This window comes from Acartia tonsa, chromosome 6 (assembly GCF_053477335.1).
Source record: "Acartia tonsa isolate MP-2025a chromosome 6, ASM5347733v1, whole genome shotgun sequence".
Lineage (NCBI taxonomy): Eukaryota > Metazoa > Arthropoda > Copepoda > Calanoida > Acartiidae > Acartia > Acartia tonsa.
The window spans coordinates 37,342,325-37,356,422 of record NC_137265.1 but is presented as its reverse complement, the minus strand read 5'-3'; the positions used below and the strand labels follow the sequence as shown (position 1 = coordinate 37,356,422).

At 32.2% G+C, this 14,098-nt stretch overlaps 1 protein-coding gene across 1 annotated transcript in view; it reads right to left on the bottom strand.

Annotated features, from left to right (window-relative positions):
- Positions 1–12,561, bottom strand: part of LOC145322571 (uncharacterized) — a 104,634-nt gene extending 92,073 nt beyond the window's left edge. Inside the window, exons 1-5 of the mRNA XM_080164685.1 lie at positions 12,503–12,561; positions 10,818–10,899; positions 9,385–9,448; positions 7,632–7,670; positions 1,206–1,263 (exon numbers count right to left, since the gene is read on the bottom strand). Coding sequence (XP_080020811.1) covers positions 1,206–1,263; positions 7,632–7,670; positions 9,385–9,448; positions 10,818–10,899 — 243 coding nt within the window. The 5' untranslated portion in view covers positions 12,503–12,561. The remainder of the gene's footprint in view (positions 1–1,205; positions 1,264–7,631; positions 7,671–9,384; positions 9,449–10,817; positions 10,900–12,502) is intronic.
- Between the last annotated feature and the right edge of the window lie 1,537 nt (positions 12,562–14,098).

The window sequence follows — 14,098 nt, the reverse complement described above, 5'->3', positions numbered from 1 at the left end:
GGAGGTTGTGTCCCACTAACTGAAAAAAATATCTAAATCCTAAACAGGTCGTGTAGAAAAGTTCCCTAAAAGTTAGAGCCTGATCAGTTCAGAGGCTACCGAGATCTTAAGCTTCAGAAAGACAGAAAGATAAATTTATTCAGACATATTCATAAATATGTTAAAATATTGGAGAAAGGAAATATTTAATACACATTAACCGCTGAACCGATAATGCTCTCTTTTGAAGCTTCTTAAATGTTCTTTCATTATTGATTGGGAGGATATTTACCTTCCTTCACCTTTAAGAGAAAAATTAATCCTAAATTAATTCCCTCTCAACTCATTAAAGTGTCCCTTGAGGGGCGCAGTCGCAAGTTTGATATAAAAAGATAAAGATTTTGCTTGCTTTGTGACAAATGTACATTAAAGGATAAAGAATACGTGTATATTTGAAAGGGGAGATTTGTCGTCATTTTATGTTGCTACTATAGTAATAATTAATTGTTCACTTCGTTCATTCAGTAGAAAGGGAAGGGATAGCGTTGTATTAGCCAGCTGGTATAAACATTTATCAGTGTATAGGAGAATCTCTAACAATATCTACATATTTTTTATCCATTTGTGCCGTCTATATTCTGATTTTGATATGAGACAGGAAGGCTTAGGCCTAATCCAGTCTTTACCTAATCTGACAACCAGACAACTGGTGGTTTACCTTAAATTGCATATGAACCACCAAAACATTTTCAATCAAAACTATTTGCAATGATTTTTTGATTGTGTTTTATTAGAGCATAACTCTAAAACAGACAGATAAATCTTTTTGAAAATGCTTATTTTAGTTATGGTTAGGTTATGTAAGGGCTAAAAGAGTCTCATATGGATGAGGGGCAGTGCACCATTTATATGTATGAGTGGAATCACTTCATAATATTATTTTTTTATTTTTGGTCGGATATGACTTTTAAAAGAAAAAGTTTTTACACCAAAATAATATACAAAGCATATATTTTAAGCAGGAACTAGTTTATTGACTAGCATACAGGGTTAGGTCACATCAGGTATAGACCCCTCCTGCGGCGATAAGGTTACTATCCCCCCTCCCCCTCCCATCCTTTAATTTATTTCTTTTAAAGATAGGGTTATTTTTTTGGTCGGTATGTCCTATCAAACGGACGGACGTATAGTTTATAGAGTAGCTACGCTACTAAACATAATCTTACCTCTAAAGGATAACCTAGAACCTGACTTCCAAAGATCACGAAGATTTCACTCACTAGTCTAAACAAAATTATGGAATTTAGGTAAACCATCATAACTTGAAGGCACTTAAGAAAAGGTGAACGGGGTGGAAAATCGACCCTTTACTTTCAATTTTAGTTTATAAAGAAGAAATAAAAAGTTTTATGGAGAAGAGTAATTTTTGCTAGAAGCGATTTCTTTTCGAAGGGTTGACCATCCCCCAAAAATAAGTTATAAACCTTCCAAGGTTTTGAGAATCTACACTGTAAAGGAGAACCACAAGATCCTTTATACAGACATACATCCTGTTACTTTTACGTCAAAAATTAACCTAGGGGATTAAAGTATAAGTCAAAAGGAGATCAAATAATCTTTTCATCAATTCTTATCAAACCATAGCTCATAAATCATAGGAGAAGAGCATGGATCTTAAGGGATAAGACAATGTCCGATAAATTGATATACATCTCCAATGATGATAAACAAAGTTACACTTCTGTAAATTAAAATGAAAAAAAATGAAAAGTTAGGAATCAACAAATCAAGATTTGATAAAAGTACCCAAAGTTTTTAAATATTTGTTTGTTAAGAGGAGAATTAACTGTGCAATGTCCTCTACCTCACAAGAGACCTCTACCTCTCTAATATATGTACATTAATAGTACAGATATGTAAAGAAAAAAAATTAGGAAAATTTAAATTAACTAAATTAAGTTGTTGGAATAAATATTATATAAACAAGGATAAAAACGTTTATAATTAGTAAATAATTACAGATATTCCAATTCTTAAAGTAGTAAGGGTTTTTTTGTTGGAATTCTTAATTTTATGGGAGGCTTTTTTGTATTGAAGTGTAAAGGTGGTTTTTAGGCTATTTTACTACTTACTCCTTCCCTACTCCTGTAAAGAAGAGCACTTAAAATTAATAATGTCATTTGATGGGCGGTTTGGCAGACGGATGTGTACATACAAACTATATCACAGAGTTGCTACGCTCCTAAAAATTAAAGCTATAATTTAAATGAAACATGTCTTATGCTAGTGTTTAAAATATGTAAACAAAATCATATGTTTTTTTCTTGCGTAAGAAGAGTGCCTTTTTTCAGGGATTTAAGGACAGAAAAATAAGAAAAAACAGCATATAATAGTTATTTCTTTCACCGTATTATTAACGGCTTTCCGCGGATATAGAATGTACAATTATGTGCCTCCGGCACCTCGGGGCTAAAAAACTGGTTTTAATCTTATTATTGTACATTTCTATATTCGTAGAAAACTGGATATAATACGATGCTAGACATAGTTTTTTCGTATGGATGAGAACCGGTTCCTACCCACCGGATTCGAATGAATACGAGAAAACTGATTAAATCTTTAGTTAGGTATCCAAATATAAAATTAGTTTTATTGGATTATGGATATTATATGACAACATCCATAAAGCGAAGCACTTAAACGGTAGGACAAACGGACACTAACACTTGTATAGTGTCAGAACTGAATAATCAGAATATAAATGTATAAAAGTCGAAGCAAAATTGTAAGTACAATTGTTGAAAAACTGCTTGATACAGAATTATGTTTATGGACATACTTACATTTTCAGGACTTGATTATAGAGTTGCTTCGCTTATAATATTGTACTTTGTTATCCCAGGAATCAGTATACCAAAAATCAGATAAATCGGATTATTAGATCACATAAAATTTGTTGTTAAAAAAGTAAAAAAAATCAACATGTTTAAAATGGAAGTACGGACATTCTGGTAATGATTATAGAGTTGCTACGCTTTCTAAATCGTACCTAACTACTACAGGAATCACCATGCAAAGTTTAAAATCAATAAAACAATTCTAACATGCCTAAATTAGCGGAAAAAGCTATCCGTTACGGACGGACAAACGGACTTACGGACGGACCGACCCTAATTATAGCTTCGCTTTAAATAATTATAGAAAAGCTTCGCTTTTAAAAACATTACTTGTTATCAAAATTCTGTTAATTGTGGATTAATCGACTCGACGACAGCGACGATCTTTTTTTAATTGAGTTGACTATCCCTGTATTTGTGTTGCTATGATTGATCCTTGATAATACTTGTTAGCACTCAGGGAGTAAGGGAATAGTGGAATTACAATTGTAAATGGAAAACTCGATATAACCTGTAGAGGACGGGATACTATTCATAATAAAAATTAACAAAAAAAATATCTGTTACGGACGGACCGACCCTAATTATAGAAAAGTTTCGCTTTTAAAAAATTTGGGGGTTAACTTTAAGTCATGATTGGGTTGTACAATGTATTTGTGTCTAAACTTTTCCACCGATCATTTTAATCTACAAAAAGAGGTAATATTGTTTATCATAATGGGGGGTACATAAATTTATCGCCCCTCCCTGAAGATCCTTGTTAGCCTTGCCTAAATTTTATTAGTTTTTGTAAGAAAATTATAAATACTAAGAATATATTAAAATTAAATAAATGTCACTCGTATCACAAATCAGAATGTCAGACAAACGAACATTAACACCTAACGAGTAAAAAGCAGTAAATATTTAGAAATTTTAACAAATATTTCATTTAATTTTATCCCCAAATTACTTAAATATGCTTGATATGAACCTACTTACATTTTATGACTTGATAATAAAAATGCCTCGCATGTAACATTTATACCTTGTGGTCCTAGGAATCAAAATTCTAATAATCAAGATAATAGGATGATTATATCATTTTGAAATATCGTTTCTAAAAAGCCAAACATCACCCTGTTTAAAACGGACATAGGAATTAATAGTTATGATCATAGAGTTGCTACGCTTTCTTATTGGTACCTAAATTTTACAGTAGTATTTATGACAAGTTTAATGTCGATGGAACAATTTTAAAATGTCTAACCGTAAATGTAGAAAAAAAGTTTAAAAGGAAATATTTTTTCCTTACAGACAATTAATTTATAAATTAAAAATGTCAGGGAAAAAGTTTTCCTGATGTTAGGCCTTAGTCAGCAGGAGTTTATTAAGTAATGTTACTTAATAAACTTATATAATTCCTTTATATATTTAGGGTCAATACGTCATTATGGTAGGTAAAGATTCCCATAACAATATAGAATGATCTTGAAAGTGTTGTAACTCTCTATTAAATGTCAGTAAGTCTGTACGTCCATTTGATTATTTTAAGCAGTTTCTCATGATATAATCGTTGTTTATAAATAAGCAATATACTTTTTCTTTTTAACTATATAAGCTATCATACCAAAAGTCATAATGTCTGAGCTTCGTTTTAGAGGATGTAATCATCCTTGCTTCTTATAAAACTTATTTAAGATAATTTATTTATACAATTAACAATTTTACTATATTAAGGCCTTTCCAAGTTACCAGAGAGGATTATTAGATAGGTTAGGTTATAATATGTGCTCGGTAGCCCCGCGGGATTAGGGCACATATATGCCCTACAGGTTAAGGGTCTCCGCAGAGGATGAGCATAGGGGGAAAAGTGCCCTACCACTCTATTTTTCAATGATATATTATAGGTGGAAGGTTTCAGTGCTTGATAGGCACTAGATGGGAAAGAACCCTATATTATTGTAGGATATGAACAATGAACATTATGAACTTTCAGTGTTAGAAGTATAAACATTAGCCAGAATTAATTAGTTTGCATTAGGATTATAAATTAAACCTTTCAGTTATTTTTTAAATTTTATATACAGCTTTTAGGCGAAAAAACATATTTGTTAAAAGAATTCAAATCAGATTGAATCTTAATATGCTTGTATATATCGAAATATGGTCTTAATAAAAAATTGGTATAGGCTAAGACAATTATAAAATTATGATTTTTGGACAATATTTACGTTGATCAAATGGCATTAATGAATAGTTGTAATAATTGACATAATTTCGATATCGAAATCGTAATGATTAACGTTTGTTTGTTTGACATAAAAACAGTAGATATATGGGTTTGATTCGAACCCGTAACCTTTTTTAAATGTAAACCATAACAATGAATAGCAAAAGCATTTAGGGAAAATATAATCCGGTGTTTTAATGCAAATCAATAAGTGGACAACCCAAAATATCCGTACCCACATTTTTTTCCTACGGGGGGGGGTTACTGTCCCAGTTGAGCTCTCCTAACCTGACCTAGGTCAAGTACACAAATACGACGAAGCTTTTTATAGTTCTATAAAAATGACGTTATACTGGCCTACCATTGGTTAATTAAAGTGTATACTGGCCTGCCATTGGTAATTTTTAGGCACTATAAAAGGCTTCAAATGCGAGTTTTTCATACATTAGGAAAACTAAAAATCTTAAAGTACAAGTAAATAATAAATATAAATGAATGATACCTAATGTAATTAAAACACTATATTTATTATTCTTATTTGGGTGGTTTCCTGTTTTAGAGCCATGATTTTGAAGTAAAATTTTCTTGATTTATAATTTACAAATGACTGAGCCCTCAGCATCTAGGGGCTCTGTATTCGAGAATAAAAAAGCCTAAAGCCATCCTAAGAATTAAATCTTAAAATAAAATAGCCTAAAACCACTCCTTGTCCTATGTGAAGCTTACCTAAATTGGAGAACTCAATCCATTGAATAATGATTGAAATCAAAATTGACAAAACTCTGACAAATAGACAAACGATAACTTCAATTTTTTTTATAAAAAAGAACATTGTTTAGTTTTCCTTGTAGACATGGATTGATCAAAAGTCAAAGAAAAAAAATAGTTTGCTTTTTTATTCTTTTTCATGTTTTTTTTCTTAGAAAATTTGTGGCTAATTGTATGTTGTGTAGACGCTAATGTAATTATTTTCAGTAAAGTAAAGGTACAACCCCGAGGGAAAGGGATCCTTGTACTCAAAATTAGACAGGTACCCAAAGTTTACAAACATGTTTTGAAACTTTTAAATCTTATTTGTACAATCTACAAATTTTTCCCTGCCACCAATAATTCAATCTATAGAAGGGGTAATTTTGTTTATAACAATCGGGGGTGTACGTACATCAATTTATTGTGCATTGCCTTATTCCTTTAGATCCTTGATACGACCTAAAAATAGAAATTTTGTGTTTTTTAGCTTTCTTTATTGTTCAAATAAACCTAATACCTTATATCCCTGCTTAGCAAGCTACAGGGGCAAGTTTACCTTACACAAGGGATCATAAGGTATAAGACATATATGTTTCCAATGATGATAACCAATTAACCTTTCTGAAGATAATGGTGGAAAAGTTTGAACACAAAATTTAGAACCAACCTCAATCAAGATTAAATAAAAAGAACCAAAAGTCTTTAAGGAATCAAGTATATATTTTACATTCCAATGTCCCTTTCCTCCCTGACTTACAAAAAGTTATATAAAGAAAATACAACTTAATTATGTAAATACTATTCATTTATATTATGCATAATATATATTTTACAGAAAGTACGACAATTTTCACACATACATATCTACAAGTTACCTTACTTTGGCAATTATTTCCGACAATTATAGTTAGGGAGGGAGCGGACATTGGACTGTAAATGTTCAGGTAAAACCATTTTTATTAACTCGTTTTCTCATTTGTTGGATAAAAGACTTTTTATCATCAATTATTTATTGTTTGGTTTCAATCTTTTAAAGTAAGTACATCATTAAATAAAAAGTAGATATGAAAATAAAGAACCTTTTATATATGTATACGAGGGAAACTAAGCTGCATAGAATATTTTTGAGTGTTTAAAATTTATTATGGCTGCAAAAAAAGCTATGGAGATCTCCCTTTAAAACAACTTTATGTATTTCATATAAAAGTGATATATGGAATGTACGGCATAATTCTTATTAAGGCGTGACACATAAATATAACAAGGATGACAACATCCATAAAAGCTAAGCTCTGAAATGGAAGAAACAACGAACACTTGTAGAGTGTCAGAACTTAATAAACTTAATATTAAGTCTATACAAAATTGTAAGTAAATTTGTAACAAAACTGATTAAATATGTAATACTGTTTAAGGACATACTGAGGTTTTTAGGACTTGATCAATTATTATAGAGATGGTTCACTTATAACTTATTATCTTGTTGTAATAGGAATCAGTATTCAAAAAATCAGATGAATAGGATAATTTTAACATACAAAAATTTGTTGTCAAAAAAAGTAAAAAATCTACTTGTTTTAAATTAACGTACGGACTTTCTGATAACGATTATAGAGTTGTGTTACTTAACTGTTTTAGGAATCATCATGCAAAGTTCGAAATCGATAGGACAATTCTAACCTGTTTAAATTAACGAAAAGAGCTAACCGTTACGGACGTACGGACGGACAGACCGACCCTAATTATAGAAAAGTTTAGCTTTTAAAAATATAAATAGAAAATGTTTATAATACCTGTGACCCACAGATGAGCTTGTTAGGACGGTTATATTCCTAAACAAAGATTAAATCACATAATAGTTATTTATTGTAGCGTATTATAGAAAGCTTTTTGCAGATATTGAAACAAAAAATTTTAAGATTCAAACCAGCTTTGTTATGGTATTTATATAATAATTGTCTGTAATACGATGCTATACATGATTTTTAATTATGGTTGAGAACCCGATCTAATCCAGCGGATATAAATCGGTTTCGAAGCCATACTGGAATTTTTTTTGTATTCTATAGCAATCCTATAATAGAAATTAGGGTTCCATCAGGATTCCTCCCACACGGGATTCCTCCCACTGAATTTCTCCCACGGGATTCCTCCCACTGAATTTCTCCCACGGGATTCCTCCCAAACGGGATACCTCCCATACGAGTAGTAATACACCTCGAGATCAACTCATTTAAAAATAAAATTAGTGTCTGCCGCAAAACTAAGCTGGCTACGGCTGCGCATCGTACACAAATATTATGACTAGCCCTAGATTTTAATATTTAAAAAAAATGATAAGAATGTTAAAGCCGCCAGTTCAGGGGCGTCTAAGCTTTTTTATTTGGGGGGGGGGGTAACATTTTTTTAAGGGGGGGTAATTTTTTTTTTGTGGGGGGTAAAATGACAATTTTGTTACCAGGACTTGATTATAGAGTTGCTTCGCTTATAACATTGTACTTTGTTGTCCCAGGAATCCATATACCAAAAATCAGATCAATCAAAAATTTGTTGTTAAAAAAGTAAAAAAATCAACATGTTTAAAATGGACGTACAGACATTTCGGTGATGATTATAGAGTTGCTACGCTTTCTAAATCTAAATCGATAGGACAATTCTAACATGCCTAAATTAACGAAAAAATCTATCCGTTACGGACGTACGGACGGACCGACCCTAATTATAGAAAAGCTTCGCTTTTAAAAAGGAACAAGATTTCTTTCTGTGAATCTGTATATCTATAGTCTAAGATCGCGTAACCGCTGAACCAATATGATTCTTCTTGATAGTGGAACTTCTTATAGGTCCAGGGAAGGTTTAGGACTTTTGGGGAAAGGTACATTCGCCCTCACAAGCAAAATCGCCCTTGAAAAATCCATACTACCCCCTCCCCCCCCCCCCAAGAAAAAAATGTTTTTATAGCTAATTTTTAAAACTAAAATTGAAAAAGAAGGGTCAACTTAACCCCTCAACCCCGAGGATAGGCTAGAGTTATAAAAATTTGTACAACAAATTATGACAACGGCTGTCATTCCCTCCCTGCTTGTCGTAATTTAAATGTAGAAATTGTACAGAAGATATATTATTAAATATTGCGTTCTTCTGAATAAAGGATTTGTTTGTAAATAACATGTTTTGAACATTTCAAACTATGGAAAAATTGTTAAGAAATTACTGATACATTTTGCATCCTATTTCTTTTAAAATTATTTAGAAGAAGCGGCTGCGTCTCTTGAAGTCTTCATTACCAACATGATATTTTAAACCCCTCCCTTCACTACAATCTTTTTTTAAAAAAACCTCCCCCCCCCACCCTAAAAAAAATTTTTTACCCAAGCAACCTCCACCAAAACCATGTATTAACCCCCATTCATAATTTTTTTTCTCAATCCCCCCTCCCAAAAATTTTTGGTGGATTTCTGTGATTTTGAGAATTAAAATTATCTAAGCCTTAGGGGTGGTATAAATTTCCACCCTCCCCCATGAAACTAAAATAAATATTCTCACCTGAGATCGTTGCTGACAAAAAAGTGTTTCACTTCCGTATCATTCAGGTCCAAACATTTTGAGGCTAAACATAAAAAATAGAGTTAGTATGTTACAGTTTACTGTCTTATGTATTAAAAATTGTTAATTCTTACATAAAAGTAACAGGATGTGTGAATCGGAGGATCTCGCTACCTGCTAACCAAATGTGTTTTACTTTACAGTTAAGCTTCTCCAGGTAAGGTTTATAACTATTTTCAAAAAATAAATAAAAATGGAGGTTCCCTACCATACCCCACCACCCCTTCCTTCAAGTGCCCCTAAGGTCTCTAGGGGCGTAGCCGCTAGAAATCTTTATATTGTACCTCTACCTTTGGAAGTTCCTGTCAGAACATTCATTTTCTTAATTTCTTCATAAAAACGCGAAAAATCTCAAGAATGTTTGCTATTCAATTTCTATAATCCTTCCGAAGATTTAAACAAAACAAATAGTTTATTTTTGTCATGGAGGGAGGGGACATTGGAATAATACAAACCCCAAAGTTGAATAACTCGTGTTCTATTTACTTGGCTTTAAAATTTGACAACCTAGTAAAAGTGGCTGACTCAGATTATGACGTCAAAAATAATTAACCAATGAGAGGCCAGTATACACTGTAATTGACTAATGGTAAAATTTATAGTGGCCTCTCATTGGATATTTTTTTTAATGTCATAATCAGAGTTAGCCACTTTTACTAGGTTTAATTTTGGGATTCTAGGTTAACTTGTAAATGAACCATACAAAGTAATAATATCCATCAGCCATTTTAATCTACATAAGGGGTACATTACTTTACCGACCATTGCCCCATCCATTAAGATCTCTGTGTTGTTGCAGGGAGGAAGGGGAAATGGGGCTGTTTATTACACTAGTACTTAAAGTTTAATAATAACATTTACTTATTAGTTGGATCAACAACTACAGGTTTAAGTTTAGTGTCCAAACGTTTTAACCACTAATTGAAATCAACAAAAGGGGTAATTTTGTGTATAATCATTCGAGATGTGCATCAATTTATCGGCCATTGTCTTATCCCTGAAGCTCCATGTGTTATTGTACATTATACGATGTACAGGAATTAAATAAAAATACAAGTCATCGTGTCATGTAATTTTGTCTAGACAGAAAGTTTTATTTAGATTTATAGAAGCGTAGCTTATCTATGACTTGAGCGATCCGTACGTCCTTTCAACCGATGCAGGAATCCGTTGATGCTTTTCCTAAAAATGCCTAACGACTCAGCACAGAATCCCTTCCCTCCATTTTAATAAATTGAAAAAAGGGGGAATTTTTTTTCCTCATCACCAACTTTTCACTTTTTAAAATTTATTTTAAAATAAGGTGGGGGGAGGATTTCTATTGTCAAATGTGCACTTTGAGAGAAACGGCAAGTCCATCTAATAAGACTTACCTGAAGCTTTGTGTAATGAGAGAGAAGGAAGAAAAAGTAGGACTCCAGATACTGATAACAACCATTGTAGTATCAGCTTCATCTAGTAACAAATATTTTAATTAGATACTAGTGACTCCAGCCACTGATAACAACTATTGTAGTATCAGCTTCATCTAGTAACAAATATTTTAATTAGATACTAGTGACTCCAGCCACTGATAACAACCATTGTAGTATCAGCTCCATCTAGTAACAAATATTTTAATTAGATACTAGTGACTCTAGCCACTGATAACAACCATTGTAGTATCAGCTCCATCTAGTAACAAATATTTTAATTAGATACTAGTGACTCCAGCCACTGATAACAACTATTGTAGTATCAGCTTCATCTAGTAACAAATATTTTAATTAGATACTAGTGACTCCAGCCACTGATAACAACCATTGTAGTATCAGCTCCATCTAGTAACAAATATTTTAATTAGATACTAGTGACTCTAGCCACTGATAACAACCATTGTAGTATCAGCTCCATCTAGTAACAAATATTTTAATTAGATACTAGTGACTCCAGCCACTGATAACAACTATTGTAGTATCAGCTCCATCTAGTTACAAATATTTTAATTAGATACTAGTGACTCCAGCCACTGATAACAATCATTGTGTTATCAGCTCCATCTAGTAATAAATATTTTAATTAAAATCTAATGATAACAACCATCGTAGTATCAGCTACATCTAGTTACAAATATTTTAATTAGATACTAGTAACTGAGAACTTTGCATTTAAAGGATTTGTTTTCGAAGATTGAAAAATATTCAACAATAGCCTAAAACCATCCTGGGACCTATTGAAGCTTACCTAAAATGAATTAATCGTCATTTAAGTTGTTCCAACAAAAACCTTACTACTTAATAGATAACATCATTATATGTAAAAATAACAGGATGTCTGTAATTTTGTACTATAAGATCTTGCTAACCGCTTGAACGATATGGCTCTCCTTTACAACAGATCATTTATAGGCCTCGGTAAGTGTTTGATACATTTTGGTGAGGTTACTAGCCGAAAATATGTTACATAGATTAAATCATCACTCAGAAAAAGATAAACAAAAAAAGTTTGACACTCGTGAAAAGTTGTCATTTAGTTGTTTAAAGTTGTTTTTAGTTTTTTTGCTAATATGACACAAAAAAAACTTTAGCCTCTGTAATAATGATTACATAAATGTTCTTTTGAGGTAGAGGCTTCGTCCCTTGCCTTTTCGATGATATTCAAAAAAAACCTAAAATTTAAGTATTAAAAAAACGGCAACGCCCCTAGAAAACTCAAGGGATATATTAAAGAGTTGTGGGTGCGGGGGAGCCAACCTTTAATTAAGATTTTTAAAAAAATGAACACAGTAATAGTGTCTGACTGATTATGACGTAACAAAAAAAATTAGCCAATGAGAGGCCGTTATTGACCAATGGTAAAATTTATAGTGTCCTCTCATTGGCTAATTTTTTTTGTTACGTCATAATCAGTCAGACACTATAACTGTGTTCAAAAAAAATATTAAAATGTTTGGAAGGGGTAATTTTCTTGGGTTCATTTTTCTGGGAAAGGTAAAGGTACTCTTTTTATAAATATATATCCTTTTCAGTACCTTTAAGAGCCATATGGGTCCTGCGGAAGCTAAAAATTTTAATTTTACCTTGATTAAGATATCTGATAGTTTTAAGTAGGTAAAAATTGCTCCATTTTTCCTTTCATTTTTCTGAAAAATCCCATTATCAATGAGCGATAAATGGGCAATAATGAAACAAGGATGACAACATCCATAAGTAGCGAAGCACAAACTTTCGTGAATGGGACTGACGGTCATTGTTGTTTTTTTCAAATGACGGGATATTTAATTTTGATATCTTTAACTGAAAATTTTTTGAAAATCGATTAATAAACACCAAAGATATGGGGGAAAATGTAAAAAATATAAAAATAGCCAAAAACCTGCAAAAAGGCAGTCTGACCGTCATTGTTGATTTCTTCAAATGACCGGAAATTTAATTTTTATATCTTTAACTGAAAAAAATTTGAAAATCGGTCCATAAACACCAAAGATATGGGGGAAAATGTAAAAAATATAAAAATAGCCAAAAACCTGCAAAAAGGCAGTCTGACCGTCATTGTTGTTTTCTTCAAACGATGGGAAATTTAATTTTGATATCTTTAACTGAAAAAAGTTTGAAAATCGGACCATAAACACCAAAGATATGGGGGAAAATGTAAAAAATATAAAAATAGCCAAAAACCTGCAAAAAGGCAGTCTGACCGTCATTGTTGGGTCTCTAAACGACGGAAAATTTAATTTTGATATATCTAACTGAAAAAATTTTGAAAATCGGACCATAAACACCAAAGATATGAGGAAAAATGTGAAAAATAAAAAAATAGCCTAAAACCTGCTAAAAAGCCGTCCGACCGCCATTGATGTTTTATAGTTAATTGTGCTCCTTAATGATGGGAATGTTGTCAAAAAATTTCAGCTTTCTATCTTTTATAGGGGCTGAGTAAATCCCATTTCCCCCATAGCGTTACGGACTGACGGACGGACGGACTGACGGACGGACGGACTGACGGACGGACGGACAAAGCGAATTATAGAGTAGCTTCGCTACTAAAAAAAACAATACTTCTTTGAACCAAGTTTTAACAAACCAATCAATATTTAACAAAAAGAATCTAAAATTTTCGAGTTAATTAAAAGACCACCTTAAAAATAATATTATAGCTCTGGTATTTTGATTGGTTATAATTTAAATAAAGTAACAGGATGTCTGTCTGTTTGAATCGAAGGATCTCGCTAACCGCTGAAACGTTTTCCTTTACAGTGTAGCATCTCATAGGTCCTGGAAAGGTTCATAGCTATTTTGGAGGAGGGTATCACCATTCTCCAAAGAGAAATCGCAAAAAAAATAATAATTAAACGCCGCCCCTCGGATATTCTTGGAAACAGCTAAAAACCAAAAGAAACATAACCTGCACCATCTAGCAGCGAAAAAAAAATATTTTTGGTAAACAGCTTATTTTACCATAGATTGAAACGAAAACATTTTACATTCCCCCTAGAGGCCTCTAGGGGCGTAGCCACTAGTTTATTTATATAGTACTAGCTTCTATGGGTAAATTATTTCTATGGACAAATTCTCTTCTCAAAATAGCTATAAACCTTCATTGAACCTATGAGAATCGTTAAAGGAAAACCATACCGGTTCAGCAGTTAGCGAGATCTTTCAGTACAAACAAACAC